This window comes from Cnephaeus nilssonii, assembly GCF_951640355.1.
Source record: "Cnephaeus nilssonii genome assembly, chromosome: 13".
Taxonomy (NCBI): domain Eukaryota; kingdom Metazoa; phylum Chordata; class Mammalia; order Chiroptera; family Vespertilionidae; genus Cnephaeus; species Cnephaeus nilssonii.
Window position 1 is genome coordinate 67,991,566 of NC_137084.1, and position 20,233 is coordinate 68,011,798.

Below are 20,233 nucleotides of genomic sequence, written 5' to 3' on the forward strand. Positions count from 1 at the left end.
ACCTATTTGAAAAAAATAATGATAGAAAACTTCCCTAAAATGGCAAAGGAAATAGACATACAAGTCCAGGAAGAGCAGAGAGTCCCAAACAAGATAAATCCAAAGAGGGCCACACCAAGAGATATACTGAAAATGCCAAAGGGTAAAGACAAAGAGAGGATCTTAAAAGCAGCAAGAGAAAAGCAGTTAGTTACCTACAAGGGAGTGCCCATACAACTATCAGCTGATTTCTCAACAGAAAGTTTGAAGGCCAGAAGGAATTGGCAAGAAATGTTCAAAATGATGAAAAGCAAGGACCTACAATCAATATTACTTTGCTCAACAAGGCTAATTTTAGAATTTATGGACAGATAAAGCTACCCAGACAAGAAAAAGCTAAAGGAGTTCACCACCACCATCGTCACAAAGAGATGTTAAAGGGTCTTCCTTAAGAAGAAGAAAAACAAAGACCAAATATATAATAAAATGGCAGGCCTGGCTGGTTGGCTCAGTTAGTTGGACTGTTGTCCCATACACCAAAAGGTTGCAGGTTCAATCCCCAGTCAGGTGCGTACGGGAGGTGGTAGATTGATGTTTCTCTCTCACATTGATGTCTCTCTTTATCCCTCTCCCCCTCTCTCAAATCAATAAATATATCATGAGGTGAGGATATAAAAAAATAAGTAAGTAAATAAATAAATAAATAAAATGGCAATAAGTACATATATATATCAACAATTACTTTAAATACAAATGCATTAAGTGCTCCAATCAAAAGACACAGAATATCTGAATGTATAAGGAAATAAGACCCATATATATGCTGTCTAAAAGAAATTCACTTCAGTTTGAAAGATGCACACAGACTGAAAGAAAAGGGATGGAAAAAGTTCATGAAAATAAAAATGAATAAAAAATCTGGGGTAGCAATAGTTATACTGAATAAAATAAACTTTAAAACAAAGGCTGTAACAAGAGACAAAAAGGTCCCAGAAATTCTACTTCTGGGCATTTATTTGAAGAAACCCAAAACACTAATTCAAAAAGTCTTATGCATCCATATGGTCATTGCAGCATTATTTACAATAGTCAGGATATGGAAGCAATCTAAGTGCCATCAATAGCCGAAAGGATAAAGAAGATGAGGTATATATTTGAAATGGAATATCAGCCATAAAAAAAATGAAATCTTTCCAATTGTGACAACATGGATAGACCTAGAAGGTATGGTGCTGAGTGAATCCATCAGACAGAGAAAGATAAATACCAGATGATTTCACTTATCTGTGGAATCTAAAGAACAAAATAAATGAACAAACAAAACAGAAACAGACTCAGATACAAAGAACATTGTGATGGTTGCTAGAAGAAGGGGGGTTTAGAGTCTGAGTAAAAAAGGTGAAAGGATTGAGAAGCACAAATTGGTATTTACAAAATAGTCATGAGGATGTAAAGTATCTCATAGGTAACATAGTCAATGATGTGGTGGCTATCTGTGGTTCCAGATGAGTCATGGATTTATTGAGGTGATCGCTTCATAGGTTATATGTATATCAGGTCACTGGGTTGTATATCTAAACTAATATAGTATTGGATGCCAATTATAATTGAAAAATAAGAAATATTTAAAAAAGAATTCTAAAAATAGGACCACACATTTACTCCAACACAAAAACATAATTAACAAGCAAACCAGACTTATAGTACTTATGCAAATTAGGGCCATATTAATAATTTCCGTTTTAGTAAACATTTAACTCATCAGTTGAGCTTGCTTTGGATGGAATTGGGTCTTCTTGCTGTATTATTTACCATTTTTAATAGTGCTTTGGCTTTAGTAAGTTAGCTTCTATACTGGAGTCTTTTTCTATGCTTTTAAGAACTGTCGCAAAGGGTATGTGTATTTGCAAATATTCCTCTCCTGGTTAATTTTTGATAGTGTCTGGTTGAGAGCCACTGACCCAGACCTTCAGGATTATTATGGCATTCACCTCTTAATCTGAAGAGAGGCATTATGATAAATTCAATGACTTTTAATTACCTGCAAGTGTTAAATCAACTTTGCCCACACATTTTTGCTCGATAGTTAAAATATATCTCTATTGGTAACTTTTCTTTTGTAGTTGATACATAAAGAGGATTAAGGGGGAATAACAGGAGAAGCTCTTTAATAGTATGAACAAGCCGATCTTGATTGTATTTTTTAATCAGATGTGCACACTTGACTATGTCTCTAGTAATCTTCTCACCACCTTTGAAATGTACCACTTTAATCAAAGCATTTCAGTTAATACTAAAGCTTATTTTGTACCTGCTAAAATTTTATTTTTCAATTATGGCTGGGAAAAAAAAAGAGAAAACAGATAAGACAAAAACAGTTTCATTGAGTAACATCTGGATATCAAGCCTGTGTGAGGAATTACTCATTTAATCCTCCTAACATGGTGAGGTAGATGATGTTATTATCACCTCTTTATAGATAAAATAAACTTAACCACATAAAAATTAGCAACTTTTCTCAGTTTCACTTAGCTAAGTAGTAACTGTTCTGTTTGACTCCATATTCCCAGTTCTGTTTGACTCCATATCCTATGCTTCTTTTGCTGATCTACTTCAAACCCATAGTAGAGATTTTTGTATATTTACATCTAACACACTTACAGAATGGTTTCTTTATTCTGAAAAGGAAGAATTAATTAGGGTTAACTATGGTGAAGAAGACAGAGTTTCTGCTCTCACAGAAAAATTTATATTCTAGTAGGAAATGTGTGCTATGGGAATACACAGCAGGGGTAGCTAATCCAGTTTAGGGCCAGCTTTCTTCAAAGTTAATTACTTATTTTATGGTATCATGTAGCACTTTGCAAAAAAAAAAAAAAAAAAAAAAGAAAGCTTAAAGAGTTAAGAATAGTCCTCAACAAAATATTAGCAAACTGAATTCAGCAATACATTAAAAAGATCATACACCCCATGATCAAGTGATATTTATCCTGGGATGCAACATTGGTTTAGTATTCACAAATCAATTAATGTGATACATAACATAAACAAAATAAAGAATAAAAATCATATGATCATATCAATAGAAACAGAACAAGCATTTGACAAATTCACTTTGTGATAAAAATTCTCAGAAAAGTAAGAATAGAGAAAACATACCTCAACACAATACAGGCTGTATATGACAAATCCACAGCTAACATTAAAACTTAAAAGTGTTTTCCTTAAGATCAGGAACAAGGCAAGGATGTCAACTTTTACCACTTCTATTCAATATAGTATTGGAAGTTCTAGCCACAGAAATCAAACAAGAAAAAGCATAATAAAAGGTATCCAAATTGGAAAGGAAAAAGTAAAACTGTCATTATTTGCAGATGACATGATACTACATATAGAGAAGATTGCACACAAAAAACCCTATTAGAGCTGATAAATGAATTTAGTAGATAAGCATTATATAAAATTAATATTCAGATATCAGTTGCAAGACTTGCTCAGTTGGTTGAGTGTTGTTCTGTGCACCAAAAGGTTGCTGGTTCTATTCCTAGTCAGGGCATGACAGATACTTGGGTTTTGGGTTTGATCCCTGGTCAGGCACATACAGAAGGCAACTGATCAGTGTTTATCCTCTCTCTCTCTCTCTCTCTCTCTCTCTCTCTCTCTCTCTCTCTCTCTCTCTCTCTCTCTCCTCCCTTCCTCTCTCTTAGCATGTTCTCAGGTGAGGATTAAAAAATACCTAAAAATAAATTTAACCAAGGAGGTCAAAGACCTGTACTTGGAAAATAATAAGACATTGAATAAAGAAATTGAAGAAGATACAAAATAAATGGAAGCATATAGTGTGCTCATGGATAGGAAGAAATAACATTGTTAAAATGTCCATGCTACCCCAAACAATTTATAGATTCACTGTAATCCCTATCAAAATACCAATGTCATTTTTTCACAGAACTAGAATAAGTAATTTTAAAATTTATATGGACCTGCAAAAGATCCTGAATAGCTAAAGCAATCTTCAGGAAGAAGAACAAAGTTGGAGGTATCATTCTATCTGATATAAAACTATTCTCAAGATTGTAGTAAGGACACATATGTAATACCTTAATCAATAAAGAAATAAAAAAAGACTATAGCAATTAAAACAGCATGGTACTGGCATAAAAGTAGACAATAGATCAATGGAACAGAATATAGAGAGCCCAAAAATAAACCTATGCCTATATGGTCAATTAATCTATGACAAAGGAGGAAAAAATATACAAGGGTTAAAGACAGTCTGTTCAATAAGTGGTTTTGAAAAAATGAAACTTGACCACTTTCTTATACTATATAAAAGAATAAACTCAAAATGGGATTAAAGATTTTAAATGCAAGATTTCAAACCATAAAACTCCTAGAAGAAAACATAAGCAGTACACTATTGACATCACTCTTAGTAATATTTTTTTAGATATGTCTCCTTAAACAAGGGAAGCAAAACAAAAAATAAACAGATGGAACTATATAAAAAATTTTTTTTTGCACAGTAAAGGAAACCATCAACAAAATGAAAAGACAATTTACTTAATAGAAGATATTTGCCAATGACACATTCAATAAGAGAATAATAACCAAAAAATATAAAGAACTCACACAATTTGCCCAGCCAGTGTTTCCCAGTGGTTGGGCATCAACCCATGAACCAGGAAGTCACATTTGGGTTCTTTTTCTAGGCAGGACACAGGCCTGGGTTCCAGGCTCAATCCCCAGTAGGGGGCGTGCAGGAGGCAGCCAATCGACTCTCACCATTGATGTTTCTATCGCTCTCCCTCTCTCTTCCTCTCTCTGAAATCAATAAAAACATTTTTTTTTAAAAAAAGAACTCACACAACTTAACACCAAAAAACAATCATTAAAAAAAAATAGGCAGAGGACCTAAATAGAAAATTCTCTAAAGAGGATATACAGATGACCAATAGACATATGAAAAGATGTTCAAAGTCACTAATCATTAGAGAAATGCAAATTAAAACCACAATGAGATATCACCTAATACCTGAACATCTTAATTCTTAGTGGGTTATATTTCTATTTTATGTTACAAATACAATCTTAAGGAAGGTGAGACTTTTTCTTGCTTACAGTAAAACTATGTATTAGTAAAAAGTTTCATTTTGGGCTTGATTACAAAAGGCAGTATGCATCTCTTAGCTTGTTGATTCTGATAACAGAATGCTTCAACTATGAATATATTCTATGAATTTACTACCATTCCCTGTGTCTATTCCTTGAAATCTGATATGTATATTCTATAATTTTCATATAGTAAATTTATATCTATTACAATAAGATACAGAACTGTTAGACCTCAAATGATCTGCTGTGCACTTTAAAAGATAGTCTGAATAATAAGTGAAAAGGCTTTTTCTAGCACTAACCTGATTTTTAGAACGAAGACCTAACACAGTAATTTATGGGAGTGGATGAAAGATGTTAGAGGAATATTAATCGGAGAGAGGAAGAATGCTGACTTGCAGAAAAAATGCATATCTAAGCACCTTTCTGTACTTCCTGGAAATTACTTGACCCTGGCTCATTTCCCAGCTCCGACATATATAATTTTCATAGAAAAATGACAGCTTACTAAAATGAGAAAAACGTATCAGTAATTACATAAGAGGGAGTCCAAAACATTTTTCTTAAATGTATGTTTCAACAAAATATGAATTTATCTGTTTTGAAGAAGGAAAATGTGTATTTTCTTGGTTCTGTTACATTTTTTTCTTAGTTCTATTACATATATCTTAGTGGAAAACCAATAATAATTACTTCAAGAACACAATTCTTGTTTTAAAAAATTTACACAAAACAAATGCATAAAAGTAAAAGTGACTTTAAAAACTGCTTTAATATTGCTTTAAAATGCACTTATTTTTTAAAGCAATTAAGTGAGATCTGAATTTTAATGTTGAAAAAAACATGAGCATAAAATGAGCATTACATTTTAAAATTAAATAAACTATAGATAGATATACTAAAGGTACTTCTATATATGATTGAATTACATACTATTAATGATTTAGCCTACAATAATTATCAAGGCAAACAATTAAGGTTTTCATCATGTTGATGTTACGTAGGTATGATGAATGGGTGAATGGGACTAACTTCATCTATCAGATATGTCTTTCCTGCCTTGCTGTGAAGTTGTGAGGAGAGGGTTGGGGATTCCCCATCCAGATGATGCTATCTCATCCCTGGCCCATACTTCTCTAGCCCATATATTCACAGGCCTATCTGAAAGCTCAAATTGGCTTACCTCAAAGGTACCTGAAATTCAGTACGTCTAATAATTCAGGAGTAGGGACCGTCCAGCCTGTGGACTGTATAAGGCCCACAAAATCATTTGGTCTGGCCCTGCCAAGCCATTGGGGGTGAGTTAATTAAATGTTTGACCAAACATAGCAGGCTAATTTTTAAGTTGATGATTTTGTATGGCCCTCGAATGATGTTATAAATATCCAAATGGCCCTAGGCATAAAATGGTTCCCCACCCCTGGTCTAAACTGAACTTTTAACCCCTCACTTCTTTCCAATAAATGTCAACACCTGACCTTCATTTAATGTTCCTTGTTTCACAAATGGCACCATAATCCTGTTCAGCAATCCAGAAAGCTATGAGTTATCTTTGATACCTTGCCATGCCTTACCTTCCATGTCCAATATGTAAGTGAAGTCCCAGTTATTTTACTTGCTACATATCTCTCAAATCTTTTTTTCCTAATCCAAGCTACCATCACCTTCCAATAGATGATTGCAATGGCCTCCTCTCTGGTTCCTCCCTTCTCCACTGCACTTTTAACCCATTCTCCATATCACATCTCCTGAACTTTTTCAAACAAATCTGATATTATCATCCCCTAACCTAAAGGCCTTCGATGGCTTCACATTACCACACTGGTCATTCAGCTTCTGAAAGGTGCTTAGCCTTCTGAAGCACAGGGTCTTTGCATGGCTATTTCTATGCCTAAAATACTCTCCCAATGCTCTCTTCACCCCTCTTTCTGACCTAATTAATGCCCACTCTTCCGTCAAATCTCAGCTTCAAGTTTTCAGAAATCCTCCCTAATTTTCTTGGTTGGATTAATATTGCCCTATTAAATGTTTTCTTAACACCATGTAGAATTCTTTCATAAATATCTCTCCCTGATTAGATTGCAAATTTTATGTAAGGACAGAATTTGTATATTTAAAATATGTTGTCTTTTTTGTTGCTGTTGTTCATTGTTGTGCTCCAGTACCTAACACAATTGTTTTTCTTTGTTTTAACTTACTCAGTGCTCTAAAAATTGATCCTTTATATAACTAAAAGTTTCAAAGTTTAGATATACAGTAGTCCCCCCTACCCCTTATCTGCAGTTTTGCTTCCCATGGTTTCAGTTACCCATGATCAACCTTGATCCGGAAATATTAAATGGAAAAATTCCAGAAATAAACAACTCACAAGTTTTAAATTGCGGGCTGTTCTGAGTGGTATGATAAAACCTCATGCCCTCGCAATCTGTTCCACCTGGGATATGAATTATGCCTTTGTCCATGTACCCATGATGTATACGGTACCCACACGTTAGTTAGCTGTCTCAGTTATCAGATTGACTGTCATGATATTGCAGTGCTTGTGTTCAAGTAACCCTTATAATATCCTAATTCCTAATGCCTTATAATATCACAATGCCTATGTCATTCACCTCACTTTATCTCATCACTTAGGCATTATCTCACACAATCACAAGAAGGTACAATAAGTTATTTTGATCCAAGTGCCCTTTCAAAAAAAAAAATAGAAGGTATTTTGAGAGAGACCACATTCACATAACTATAACTTTTATTACAATATATTGTTATAAATGTTTAATTGATTAATAATTATAGTTATTGTTATCTTTCACTGTGCCTAATTTATAAGTTACTCTTTATCATAGGTATGAATGATTAGGAAAAAACCCTAGTATAGATAGGGCTCAGTACTATCTGTGGTTTTAGGCATCCACTGGAGGTCTTGGAACATATATCCTGTGGATAAGGGGAGACTACTGTAGTATCCTAAATAACTTCTGGGTTTTTAAAAATAAATTAAATAAATCCTAAATAACTTCTAGGTTTTTTAAAATAAATTACTGGATTACTTTTACAATGAAAAATTTTTAAAAAAAGTTTATTTCAATAATAGAATCAACTGTTTGTAAATTGATTTTTGAACAATATTTTTTGACTTGCACTTCCCTCTACCCCAAATTACCATAGTTATTTCAATTTGTTTGTCTTAAGTATTGATGGCTATAAAGTAGTTTTCAGGGAATAACTCAACTGGTTAACAATGTGACTGTAGTTTGGAGGAAGAGTATATACTTCTAGGACTTGGCTTTCTTTTCTATATCAAGCCTCTCACTTGTTCCTAAGTCATAGTATATGGAAAACTTTCTGTCCCCTGTGTTCAGTACCTTGTCTAGTATCTCAGCTACACTGGGATAGAGTCCTGCCTTATTTTCCACTCCTGACCCTGTGTCCTAATTACCACACCAAGGCTTCTCTTACATGTGGTTGAAACTTGACACCATGATTTTAAATTTCTAACTATTGCCTTTTTCTGGTATCACTTCCTTCAGAAAACATACAATGCTCATCTGCTGTGACTTTCTTCTGTGACCAATGTTTCTCTCTCACACTGATGCATTTTCACTCTTGTCTATTGCTTGCACATCCTTTCGCACAACTGCCTGCAGGTCTGTTCAGTACCTGTGAATGTGTGAGGCCTCTGAGTCTTGGCCAATCCTATTTTGCATTGTCCTCTTATGAAATGAGTACCTCATATGACATCTAACTCAAGGGACTAGGCTATCATGCAGAATCCTTGTTCAGACAAGTTAAATCATCCATGTATTAATTTGTAAGCATTTGTTTGATAGAAGATCATGTACTATTTGACAGGCCCTGTGATTATAAAGTCAAAGAAGTTATGATCCTTTCACTTAAGGAACGTAGAGCCTGCAGGAGAAATACATCAGCCACACCACAGCACTATGGCAGGGGGATGTACAGGGTCCTGTACTATGGCAGGGGGATGTACAGGGTCCTAGGGAAGCACAAAGGAAGGGGCCTTTGTAGCAGACTGGGGAATATGTGAAGGTAAGAAAAGACTTGAATGTGACCATTGAATAGTTTTAGAGTAAAAGCAGGCATTACCTAAATGGGAAGAATGGGAGAAAGGCATTTCCAGTTAGAAGAAATGGTAGGCTCAATGTCATGGAGGTATGAAACACCTTGGTGGGTTCTAGGAACTACAAGGGGTTCAAAATGGCTATAGTGTGGCCCTGGCCAGTGTGGCTCAGTTGGTTGGAACATTGTCCTATGAACCAAAAGGTGTCAGGTTCTATTCCCAGTCAGGGCACATACCCAGATTGTGGGTTTGATCCCTGGTTGGGGTGCATGCAGGAAGCAACCAATTGATGTTTCTCTCAATCATATTGATCTCTCTCTCTCTCTCTCTCTCTCTCTCTCCCTTCCTCTCTCTAAAAAATAATTTTAAAAAAGTTATTGTATGAATTGCACTTAAAGGGGGATGGTGGTAAATGAGGCTGGGAGGTGAGGCAGGAGGCATATAGTAAAATACTTTGTATATTAAACTATAGTTCAACCAATTTTAGTGTAGTCAATTTTCATTCGCAGTAGCTATGGTTTATAAAGTGGCTGTAAACACTGAATTAGCAAATACTGAACCATTGTTCCTAGCTTCCTGCCTGCCTTTGGTTACATTTCATCAAAGGATCAATATATAACTTTTTTGATGTGTGTTTGTCTTTAAAGACACCTTATTTAAAATATACTGTTGATTTATCAATATAGAACCCAAAGTCAGCATCATCCTTTCTAATAAAAGAGTAATATGCAAATTGACCATACCTCCACCACACCCACCAGCCACACCCACCAGCCAATCAGGAGCAAGTATACAAATTAACCCAACCAAGATGGCTACAGCCACGGAGAGAGCAAGAGGCTTGGGTTTCCCCAGCCATGGAGGAAGCCAAGCTTTCTGCTTGCCTTGGCAGGCCCAGGCCTCCGCTCAAGGCTACAAAGTTTCAATTATAGAAGATAAATAAATCCCAGATCCCAGGGCCTCCGCTTGGGTCACCGGGGGGCATGGCAGGCCTGAAAACCACCACAGGCCCCTCACCTAGGCTGCCCCATGTCCCAAGGGAACCCCCACCCTGATCCAGGACACCCTTCAGGGCAAACCAGCTGACCCCCACCCATGTACCAGGCCTCTATCCTATCTAATCCTATCTAATAAAAGAACAATATGCAAATTGACCGTCACTCCAACACACAAGATGGCTGCCCCCATGTGGACACAAGATGGCCACCACAATATGGCCAGCAGGGAGGGCAGTTGGGAGGGATCAGGCTTTCAAGGGAGGGCAGTTGTGGGTGATCAGGCCAGCAGGGGAGGGCAGTTGGGAGGGACTAGGCCTGCAAGGGAGGGAAGTTGGGGGCGACCAAGCCTGCAGAGGAGGGCAGTTAGCGGTGACCAGGCCGGCAGAGGAGGGCAGTTAGGGGTGACCAGGCCTGCAGGGGAGGGCAGTTAGGGGTGAACAGGCCTACAGGGGAGGGCAGTTAGGGCCAAACAGGCTGGCAGGGGAGCAGCTAGGCATCAATCAGTCTGGCAGGGGAGTGCTTAGGGGGTGATCAGGCTGGCAGGCAGAAGAGGTTAGGGGCAATCAGGAAGGCAGGCAGGCGAGCAGTTGGGAGCCAGCAGTCCTGGATTGTGAGAGGGATCCCAGATTGGAGAGGGTGCAGGCTGGGCTGAGGGACACCCCCATCCCCCCGTGCACGAATTTCATGCACCAGGCCTCTAGTTTATTTATAACTCCTGTCTGAACAAAGCTTATCTAATACGTATCTTTCCCCCGTAAGGTATATGACAACTTCTTGCACTTAGGACAGCATTTCAGCACTTAAGAGGCTTTTCTTAAACAGTAAAATAATTTTTCAAAAAGCTAAAGACGTGGCACTAACTAAACTGCAGAAAGGAAACCTGTTCGTAGTGAAAGAGCTGAAACAGGAAGCAGAGCACCATCACCTTGTTCATCCTCAACTAGAAACGTGTTTGGGCAACACAAAGTGCTCACTGTTCTGTGGGTGTCCACCAATGACCATTGAAGCACCACGAGCATTGACTTTGGAGTTATAAATTGTAGCAAGTAAGTGAATTTGCAAATATTACCAACAGAGTGGCTGTAAAACCTTGAGCCAAACAGATGAATGATTGTATCACCTCAGGCTCTGAGGGCATTCTTGACTACATTTAACATGACTAACATGTCTTCTCATAGAAAAATGGTCAAATGATGAAGTAAATATAGATACATAAATTGTTTAACTTTATTATCTGCTCCAATATAACTTGCCCATGATTTTTCATCTTGTCTTTGATAGAGGCAAAGGGAAAAGAATGTTATATTATTGATTTCAGGTATGCCATAATTCTTTTATGAGTCATCTGATCCACAGAATAATACAGCTCTCTAATAATTCCTGCTGCTTTTAAGGTATCAACTAATTTGAACATTAATGCTTCATGTAACTGAAATCAAATGGATAGTTCTGCATTTATTTAAAAAATACATGATCCTTTTTTTTTGCTTCATTCTGCATTTGATAGTTTCATTCAATCATTGCAAACAGATCATCAGTATGGGTCCCTGTCCAATTGTACTGTAGGGTTTTAATTTTGTTCTTAAGGTGAATGTGTATAGAAAATATACAGACCTTTGGAAAAAAGAGTAAGAGATGCAGCTGGGGGCACGGCCTTATCCAACTCTGAGGCTGGGGCTGTCTGGGGCAATGAATTCAGCTACTTGGTCCCAAATCTCACTCTTTTCCCCAAGAATGTTTCATTGACTGTTAAGTGTCACTAAAGATTAAGTTAGGGGTGACCAGGCCTGCAGGGGACTTCATCTCTCAACTGAACATGTTCTCCAAGATTAAATAATGTTTGAAAACAAAGTGGTACTGTAGATGATATAAAAAAGTAATTAGTATTCATATAATCTTTTAACTATCATTTGCTACCAAAACATTTGCTTCTTATTGTGAATACACAGTCTGTTTTTATGATTCTTCCACCTGAATTATTTGATAAATTAGGAACAAGAATTTAAGTGACTATATTTTGTTGGTGAAAGAGAAATCCACCATTCCTAGTGGTATTTGTCTTATGGGGAGAAAGGAACTCTGTTAATACTACATTGGGGTGGAAACTCAAAACTAAAATAAAGCAGATAACACTGAGAAAATTTAGCTTTGTCTGGCAAGCCAATCCTGATCAATATGACACCAAAGAGGATTTATTTATCTGAATTCCCTACATCTCTGGTTTGACTCTACGACACTAACTTTGAAAGTGTAGGACAAGCATGTCAAACTTGTGGCCTGTGGGCCACATGCAGCCCACAATGAATATTTTTGCGGACCAGCCAATATAACTTTATGTAAGAAAGGTTTTAATAAAAATTTCATAACTTAATTTTTACAATATCCTGTTATACATAATTATTAATAATGAACTATAACATTCACTAATGACTGATTACTATAATCGTGTTGCATTCATTTCCTGTACGCGCCTTACACACAGGCGCATCATTTCTCTCCACTAATACTAGCAGCAAATATTTTAGCAGCCAGTTGCCACATCATTAGTCTTGTACTGACTTGTTTGGTATGCGCAACAGGAAATATTTTGCTTTTGGAGAACAAGAAAAATCGGTTTATTTGTGTTACGCTTATTAATTTGTGCATTATTCAGTGTCTGGTAAGTTAATGTTCAAGAAAAATATTAATTTTTATTAAAATGTTCTATTATTTTATGTTAATGATTACTCATTTATTTTAGCCCTTTGTATTCAGTATGTCTCTATCGAAATAAACCTATGTTTCTATGAAAATTGAAGCTTTTGTTTTTTTGCAGCCCTCATAAACTTAAACCTTGTTTATTTGGCTAGTGTTAGCTTTTTAGTTTGACATGCTTGGTGTAGGATAACAAAGAATAACATTAAATTTTCATTTCCACTTTCATGCTTCAGTGCCTAAGAAAACACCCTGTGAAACCTCTTAGATTCTTCTTCTTCAAAGAATGCACTTATCATAGTACAATTTGCTTCTTTTTCACAGAAATGATAGATAGCAAACTCACTTTTGGCTTAAACTTACAGTATTGGTTGCATAGGTTGGGTGATAGGAGAGGTTAAAACCCCATTCCCAATAAAGGGTGTATCTGAGATGTTGATATGCCGATTAAATAATTTCCTTGTAAAAGGATTTTATATTTATTTACTCATGCTAAAACTTTGATTCCAAGTGGATATTTCCAAATATGTCATCTCTCTCTATATATGTACCATAAAATACTGCTCTGTTCTCTTCTTCCATCTCCAAGCAAATGCATCACTTATACTGCTTTTCATAAAGAGATAGTCATTATAAAGGTGGCAAAACTAGAAAGCAAATTAGTTTTATGATTTCACAGAATGAGCTGACTATGCATTTATTAGAACGTTTTCAGACTGCTTTGGAACTCTCCGAGGTAGAATAGTGGTCCATATAGTGCTCTCTGGGTTCCTTTATGGACACACACAATTGTTTTTGATTTCCTGCCATGGATATCCATCACAGAAATAGAAGTGATTAACAGCATTTTGTCCACTAACCAAAAACATGTATAATGTATACCTGGAAAATATTCCAAAATAGAGGATAACATTAAAGTTTCAAAAAATTTCAACAACTGAAAAATCAATATCAGTTGAGGAGAGAAAGCCATAAAGGTACTTTTAAGAGAGATGGAAAATAAATTTTTAGATTTTCATTAATTTTAAGGAGATAGTGGAAGAAAAAAAAAACCTTTAAGAGAATTGATGGGAAATATTATTTCCCATTTTAAAATGAATATCATTCCAGGAATTTACTTATCACGTATATGTTCAAAACATGTATAAGATTTTCTCAAACTAAATAGGTTATTGTAAATGTTTTAAAAGGACTTCTACTCCCATTTACTTTCTGTCATCAAGCTACAAATCCTAGAATAACGGTGGTAGCAATGCAGAGAGAGTACTATAGACTTAGAAAAACAGTTGTACCCAAAATAGATTTTATGTTTTAGCAATTATAGGGAATCATCTTGCCTTCTCATGATATATCGACCATGAGATACAAGCAAAACCAAGAAAAGAGGTGAGGTGCTAGAAATGGCCCTAAAGCAGACTTGCAAACAGATTAGCTTTTGGGAACATTCTTGCAAAAATTATTAGTCTAGAAAATTTGCCTGATGAATATATGTTGAAAGGCTAAACAAAATGGAAATATCACTGTAGAGAGCATACTTTCATTCATTTATTACTTCTATTATGTATTTATTTTTTCAATAAAAAATATTTGAGTTTCAGTAACTGGAAAGGCATGGGGTTAAGCAAATAAGAAATAACTTCTGTCCCCATAGAGAAGAAGAAAATTAACATTTGTTGAGGGCAAAGTATGGCCAGGCACTTTACATCTTATATCAACTCTATGAGATAGATATATTTTTTTACCATTTCTCTTTTTATATCGGAGGAAGCTGAGCCTCATGGGTGTTTAATAGGTTGCTGAAAGTCACACAAATAGTAAGTGGCAGAGTTCAACTTCCAAAACACTTTGTCTCCAAAGTTCACTACAATATGGGCTTGTAATCTAGTGGGAAAGACAGAAACACGCACAAGTAGATGCAACACAGATAAGAGACTGTGACAAATACTAGGAGAGAGGCACATGGCACTTGCTCTGGGAGCAGAGAGAAGGAAGCTCTTCACCTGCTAGTCTCGAGGTCACTCTGGGAAGGCTTCACAGAGAAGGTGGCATTTGAGCTTGGTCTTGAAGATATAAATTGGGGAGAGGAGGAGAATTACAGGTAGAGACATAAAACTGCATTGCAGGTTGAAGAAACAGCTTATAGTACTGCAGGGCTGGGAAAGCTATGTCTCACGCTTGTTTTCATACTTTAGTTTGGAATTTTAGAATATTTGACAGCATGTCTGAACAATGCCATGGCCCGCAGTCATTACAACACAATGAGGCGCGTGGGCTCTGGTGTTAGGATGCAGGCTTTGAATCTAGGTTCTGTCACTTCCTAGTTGCGAGGCCTTTGGAAAATCATTTAAGCTTTGTTTGGTTAAATGGTTATACGCATCATGAGGTTGTTTTAAGGAGAATATGAGTAGATACATGTAAACTGCTTAGCATTGACTCACTAAATTGGCTGTTAGGAATACTACATCCCAGTAATACTACATCCCAGTAATACATTGCAGGATTTTCTTGGTCACTTTTTGCACCATGGCATTGTTGGAAGAGAACTGTACTGTACACAGTATTAACTAAACTCTCCTATTTACTCACCAGGCACAGTTTCAGCAACATTCTCTTTCTTTTCTGTTGGATTGCTGTTTTGTTAGACCTCTTCTACGCTCCAAAACATAATCTTCTATACTGCATTGCAAGACCCACTTGACTAAATGTACAATTTGGCAGATATACAGAATAAAATGTTTAGGTTTAGCAAAAATTGCCCACCACTCTGGTAGCACATATGGGGAGTGGTATACAATGTGGCCTAGCCTGGTGGTTGAGAACCAACTGTAGAGAGTAGGTACATTAGGAGTGGGGGATGGGTACGAGGTAAGGAAGATAGTGGCAGGAGAAGTCAGTCAGGTCATGGTCAGGTTGGAAAGGAACTGGAATGCCATGTTGAAGGGCTTGGTCTTGACCCTGCAGATATGGAGAGCCATGGAAAAGAATACAGTAGGTGCTTGGGCTGAATTGTATCCCTCTCAAGTCCCTATGTTGAGGCCCTCCCCCAACCCCCTCAGTGTAACTGTAATTGGAGATAAGGCCTTTAGAAGAGGTAACAAGGTTAAGTGAAGTTATCAAGGTGGAGCCCTAATGTGATAGGATGTGTCCTTATAAGAAGAGACATCAGAGATCTCCCTCTGCCATGTGAGGACATAGCAAGAAGGTGGCCATCGATAAGCCAGGCAGAGAGGCTTTAGCAGAAACCCACCCTGATTGCACTTTGATCTCAGACTTCCAGCCTCTAGAACTGAGAAGATGAAGTTCTATTGTTTAAGCCACTCGGTCTGTGGTATTTTGTTAGGGCATCCCCAGAAGACTAATACAGTAGGAAATCAGCATAATTGGATTTGGGATTTAGGTAGATAACTAGTGCAGTGCAGATAATTGTTTTGCATATATATATATATTTTTGTCTGGTTAACTCTATACATTTTTTGAAACCCTACTGCTCTGAGAAGAGTTCTTGATTCCTTAAACTTGATTTTAATGTCCTTCAATATGTTCCATAGTATTATGTGAATACATCTATCATAATAATGTATCATAATTCTTGACTTTAATTGGTTATTTCCCCCACTAGATTGTAAATTCCTTGAGATCAGGAACCACATTTTATTTTTGCATTCCCAGCATCTAGTACTGTACTTGGCATAGAGGAGTCTCTCAACAAATATCTGTGGAATTAATAATTCATAAGTTAATAGAAGAACGTGGGGCAAGGAAACCAGTTCTAAGATACTAATATAATAGTCCATTAGCAGAATATCCACCTGCAGCTTATACCATATTGTCTTAATTGTTTGACAAAAGATGAAACAACTGATAATAGTGTATCTTTAACATTTTATTTCAAATACCTTCCAAAATGATATTAAATGAAACTTTAACTCCAAAAGTGCTGAAGAAATAGATTTTTAATGATTTTTGCCTCAATGAAAATGAATCTTCTTCCCTCACTTTAAGTCCTAGTATAAATATACTATACCTAATATCCTCGAGAGAGAAGAAAATGCTTACTGTTCTAATTACCTAATTTGTTTGGAGGAATCAGCAATAGTCCACAAAGAGAATTAATGTGATCAGCAAACTCAAATGCATTGTTTTGTAATTTATGCAGAATTCCCGATAAGTCTTTCAGAGTTTGCCAATATGTGCAATGATTAAAGACATTAGGCCAAAACAAATCCTCTGTCTTTGCCTTTATAGTACAGAAACAGTTACAGGAATGGAATTTATCCATTAACTAAATAAAGTATTTCTATAAATCACTGTATTAATTGCTGACTTAAAGGCTGTGCCCACATCGTGAAAAGCAAACAAAAGATATTGCCAAAAAGAGACTTGTCTAGCTGATTTGACAACATCAATGTGTTAATTTCAGCCCTTAGTGTAAATGGTGACAGACTCATTCCTCTGTTCACTTAATTTTGATTTATTGAGACAGTCAGTCACATTCAATTTTTCCTGATTTTATAATATTTCTGTTCTTAAAACATTGTATATGGTTTGGGGAAGTATGTGAATCCATTCTTCTCCATTTCCCTCTAATTCTGTTGTTCCTATATATCCTGGGCTTTTGTAGAGACTGAGAATAGGCAGTTTAATAGAATTTCTTAATCTTCAGTTAAAATTCTAACAAAGGTTTTCTGTTTGCTCAAGCAGACATACCAGACGTAGAAAAATTTTATATACAGATGTTAAAAAAGAATAATTGGGATTATTTAGAAAGCTTAATGAAAATCAGATGACCTTCTGAAATGTTGACCTACCTTTTCCAGATACTTTTTTTTCTCCTCCATCTTTAGGGTTTCAGCAATGGCATCTGTTCCCTCTAAAGAAAATAAAGTCATATTCAATCTGAAATACTTTTATCTTGATTTTACAATAATATTGATATAAAATTGCATAAACATTAAAAGGTAATACATAGAGTAGGAAGGTAAACACAAATATGTACTATGTCTTAAAACTTTATAAATCAGATTCATAAATAATTGGAGATGGAATTAATTAGCTATGGCTGCAGAACAACTCTCATCTTTAGAAGATGAATATGCCTGAGTCCAGAGACAAGAAAAGGTATTTGGTATCAGAGATTCCAATTTCCACATCCCTATTCAAGATGTTATAGGAATAGAGGCATTTTCTTCTGAATAAATAGGGTGGTTTTTGAGGCAGGGTTATGCCAAAGGGTAAAGTTGTATCTGTATATTTCACATTTTCTTAATCTTGGAATCAGAATGTTGAAAGGCATAAAACTTGGTACTTACTGTTTTTCTCAAGGGAAAGAGACTGCAAGTAACTTTTCTCTAAAAATTACAAAAGAATATAAATCATTAGAAAACAACAGCATTAAAGGTATTTAAGCTTTCTATACCTATAAAAACAATTTCTATGTCTTAGGCCTTGCTAAGATCTTACACGCCAGGAACTTGGTTCCTAATGTTAACTCTGCCTTCAACTTTCACTAGGAATTTCATGTTTGAACTCAATTATGTAAATGACTATTTTTAAAAAAAAGTTTTTATTTATTTCAGAGAAGAAGGGAGAGGGAGAGAGGGATAGAAACATCAATGATGAGAGAGAATCATCGATTCGCTGCCTCCTGCACACCCGCTACTGAGGATCGAGCCTGCAATCCAGGCATGTGGCCCTGACTGGAATCCAACCCGGGACCCTTCAGTCTGAAGGCCAATGCTCTATCCACTGAGCCAAACCAGCTAGGGCTAAATGACTGTTCTTAATATCCTTTCAGCCAAGATATAATAACATTTCCCCAGATGCTTCTATACCCTTTGGCCAAATAGATGCTATAGAGCAGTGATGGCGAACCTATGACACGCGTAGCCATTTCTGATGACACGCGGCCGCATGCCGAGGATGAAACATTTGCTGCTCCTGAGGATGAAACATTTGCGACTAGAGTCTTGGAGTTAGTTTTTTCCTCAAAGTGACACACTACCCGAGTTATGCTCAGTTTTTTGGCGAAGTTTGACACACCAAGCTCAAAAGGTTGCCCATCACTGCTATAGAGGATACGTTAAGATGTACTTTTAGATATAGCAAAGACACCACTGATCCTTTTGGGCAGAAGAATTGATGAGAAATTTTAAGAACTATTTGTATAGAGTTTTAGATGTCAAATGAAAGATTCTTATTTTAGAATTAAATTTGATAGATACATGGATAAAGTTATGGTACATATATACAATGGGATATTAGCCATAAATAATGAAATCTTGCCATTTGGGGCAACATGGATGGACCTTGAAAGTATGATGCTAAGTGAAATAAGTCACACAGAGAAAGACAAATACCATATGGCTTCACTTTAGATGTAGAATCTAAAGCACAAAGTAAGTGAACAAACAAAACAGAAACAAACTCGTAGATACAGAGAACTAATTGATGATTGCCAGATGGGATGGGAATTAGGGGATGGATGAAAAAGGTGAGGGGATTGGAAAGTACAAATTGCCAGTTATAAAAATAGTCACAGGCTGTAAAGTAAAGCATAGGGAATATAGTGAATAATGTTGTAGTAATTATATATGATGGGTACTAGACTTGTGTTGGGGGGATCACTTCATAAGTCATGTAAATGTGTAATCACCACGCTGTACACCTGAAACTAATATTGAATGTCAACCATCAAGAAAAAAAAAGAAAAAGCATTATGTTCAGCAGTTTTTCCTGGGAGGGGCTCTGGTATCTTCCATGTTGACTGAGGTGGAGGCAGACATGAAAACTGGAGGCAGCTACTCACCAGTGGCGCTGCTCTTAGAGGACCCGGCCACCGGCAGACGCTGACTGCTGCAGCCCGACAGCACCAACTGGGATTCGTTAGGAGGATACATTGACGCCGTGATCCAAAACTGCTTGGCCAAGCTGGTGTCCTTTTCTGAGGAGCCACTGAATACTAATAATCCCTGGGGACAAATTTCACAGGGCTTCTTCCCATGGCTAGGGCATGCACTGGGCCTCGCTTCCATGGCAACTGAGGACGCTTCTCCAAGCTCCCCGGACCCCTCTCCCAGCCCCGCCTCTCAGAGAACCTTCCAGTTGGCAGCAACAGGCCAGGCCGGAAACCCTTAGTTTCCGCCGAAGATGTTGAGGTCCAGCGCGCATGGGTGGGCCCTCGGAAGCCCACGTCTGTAGTGACCACAGGCTTCGGGACCAGTCTTAGATGGAGTCCAGAGAGGAGAGTCAAAACATCAACTGCGGGCGTGTCTTGTCCTGTTGGAGTCAGTGGGGAGGAAATTCAGCGCTCATATTGTAGGTCAGCCTTCTACCTGCCTCCCCTGTTCTCCAACTTCCATTCCCCCAA

At 36.9% G+C, this 20,233-nt stretch overlaps 1 protein-coding gene across 1 annotated transcript in view; it reads right to left on the reverse strand.

Annotated features, from left to right (window-relative positions):
• HOATZ (HOATZ cilia and flagella associated protein) overlaps positions 1–19,898 on the reverse strand; it is a gene marked incomplete at its 5' end in the record, with an annotated part of 37,959 nt that extends 18,061 nt beyond the window's left edge. Inside the window, 3 exons of the mRNA XM_079789374.1 lie at positions 17,676–17,737; positions 18,177–18,215; positions 19,673–19,898. Coding sequence (XP_079645500.1) covers positions 17,676–17,737; positions 18,177–18,215; positions 19,673–19,898 — 327 coding nt within the window. The remainder of the gene's footprint in view (positions 1–17,675; positions 17,738–18,176; positions 18,216–19,672) is intronic.
• Positions 19,899–20,233: the final 335 nt, after the last annotated feature.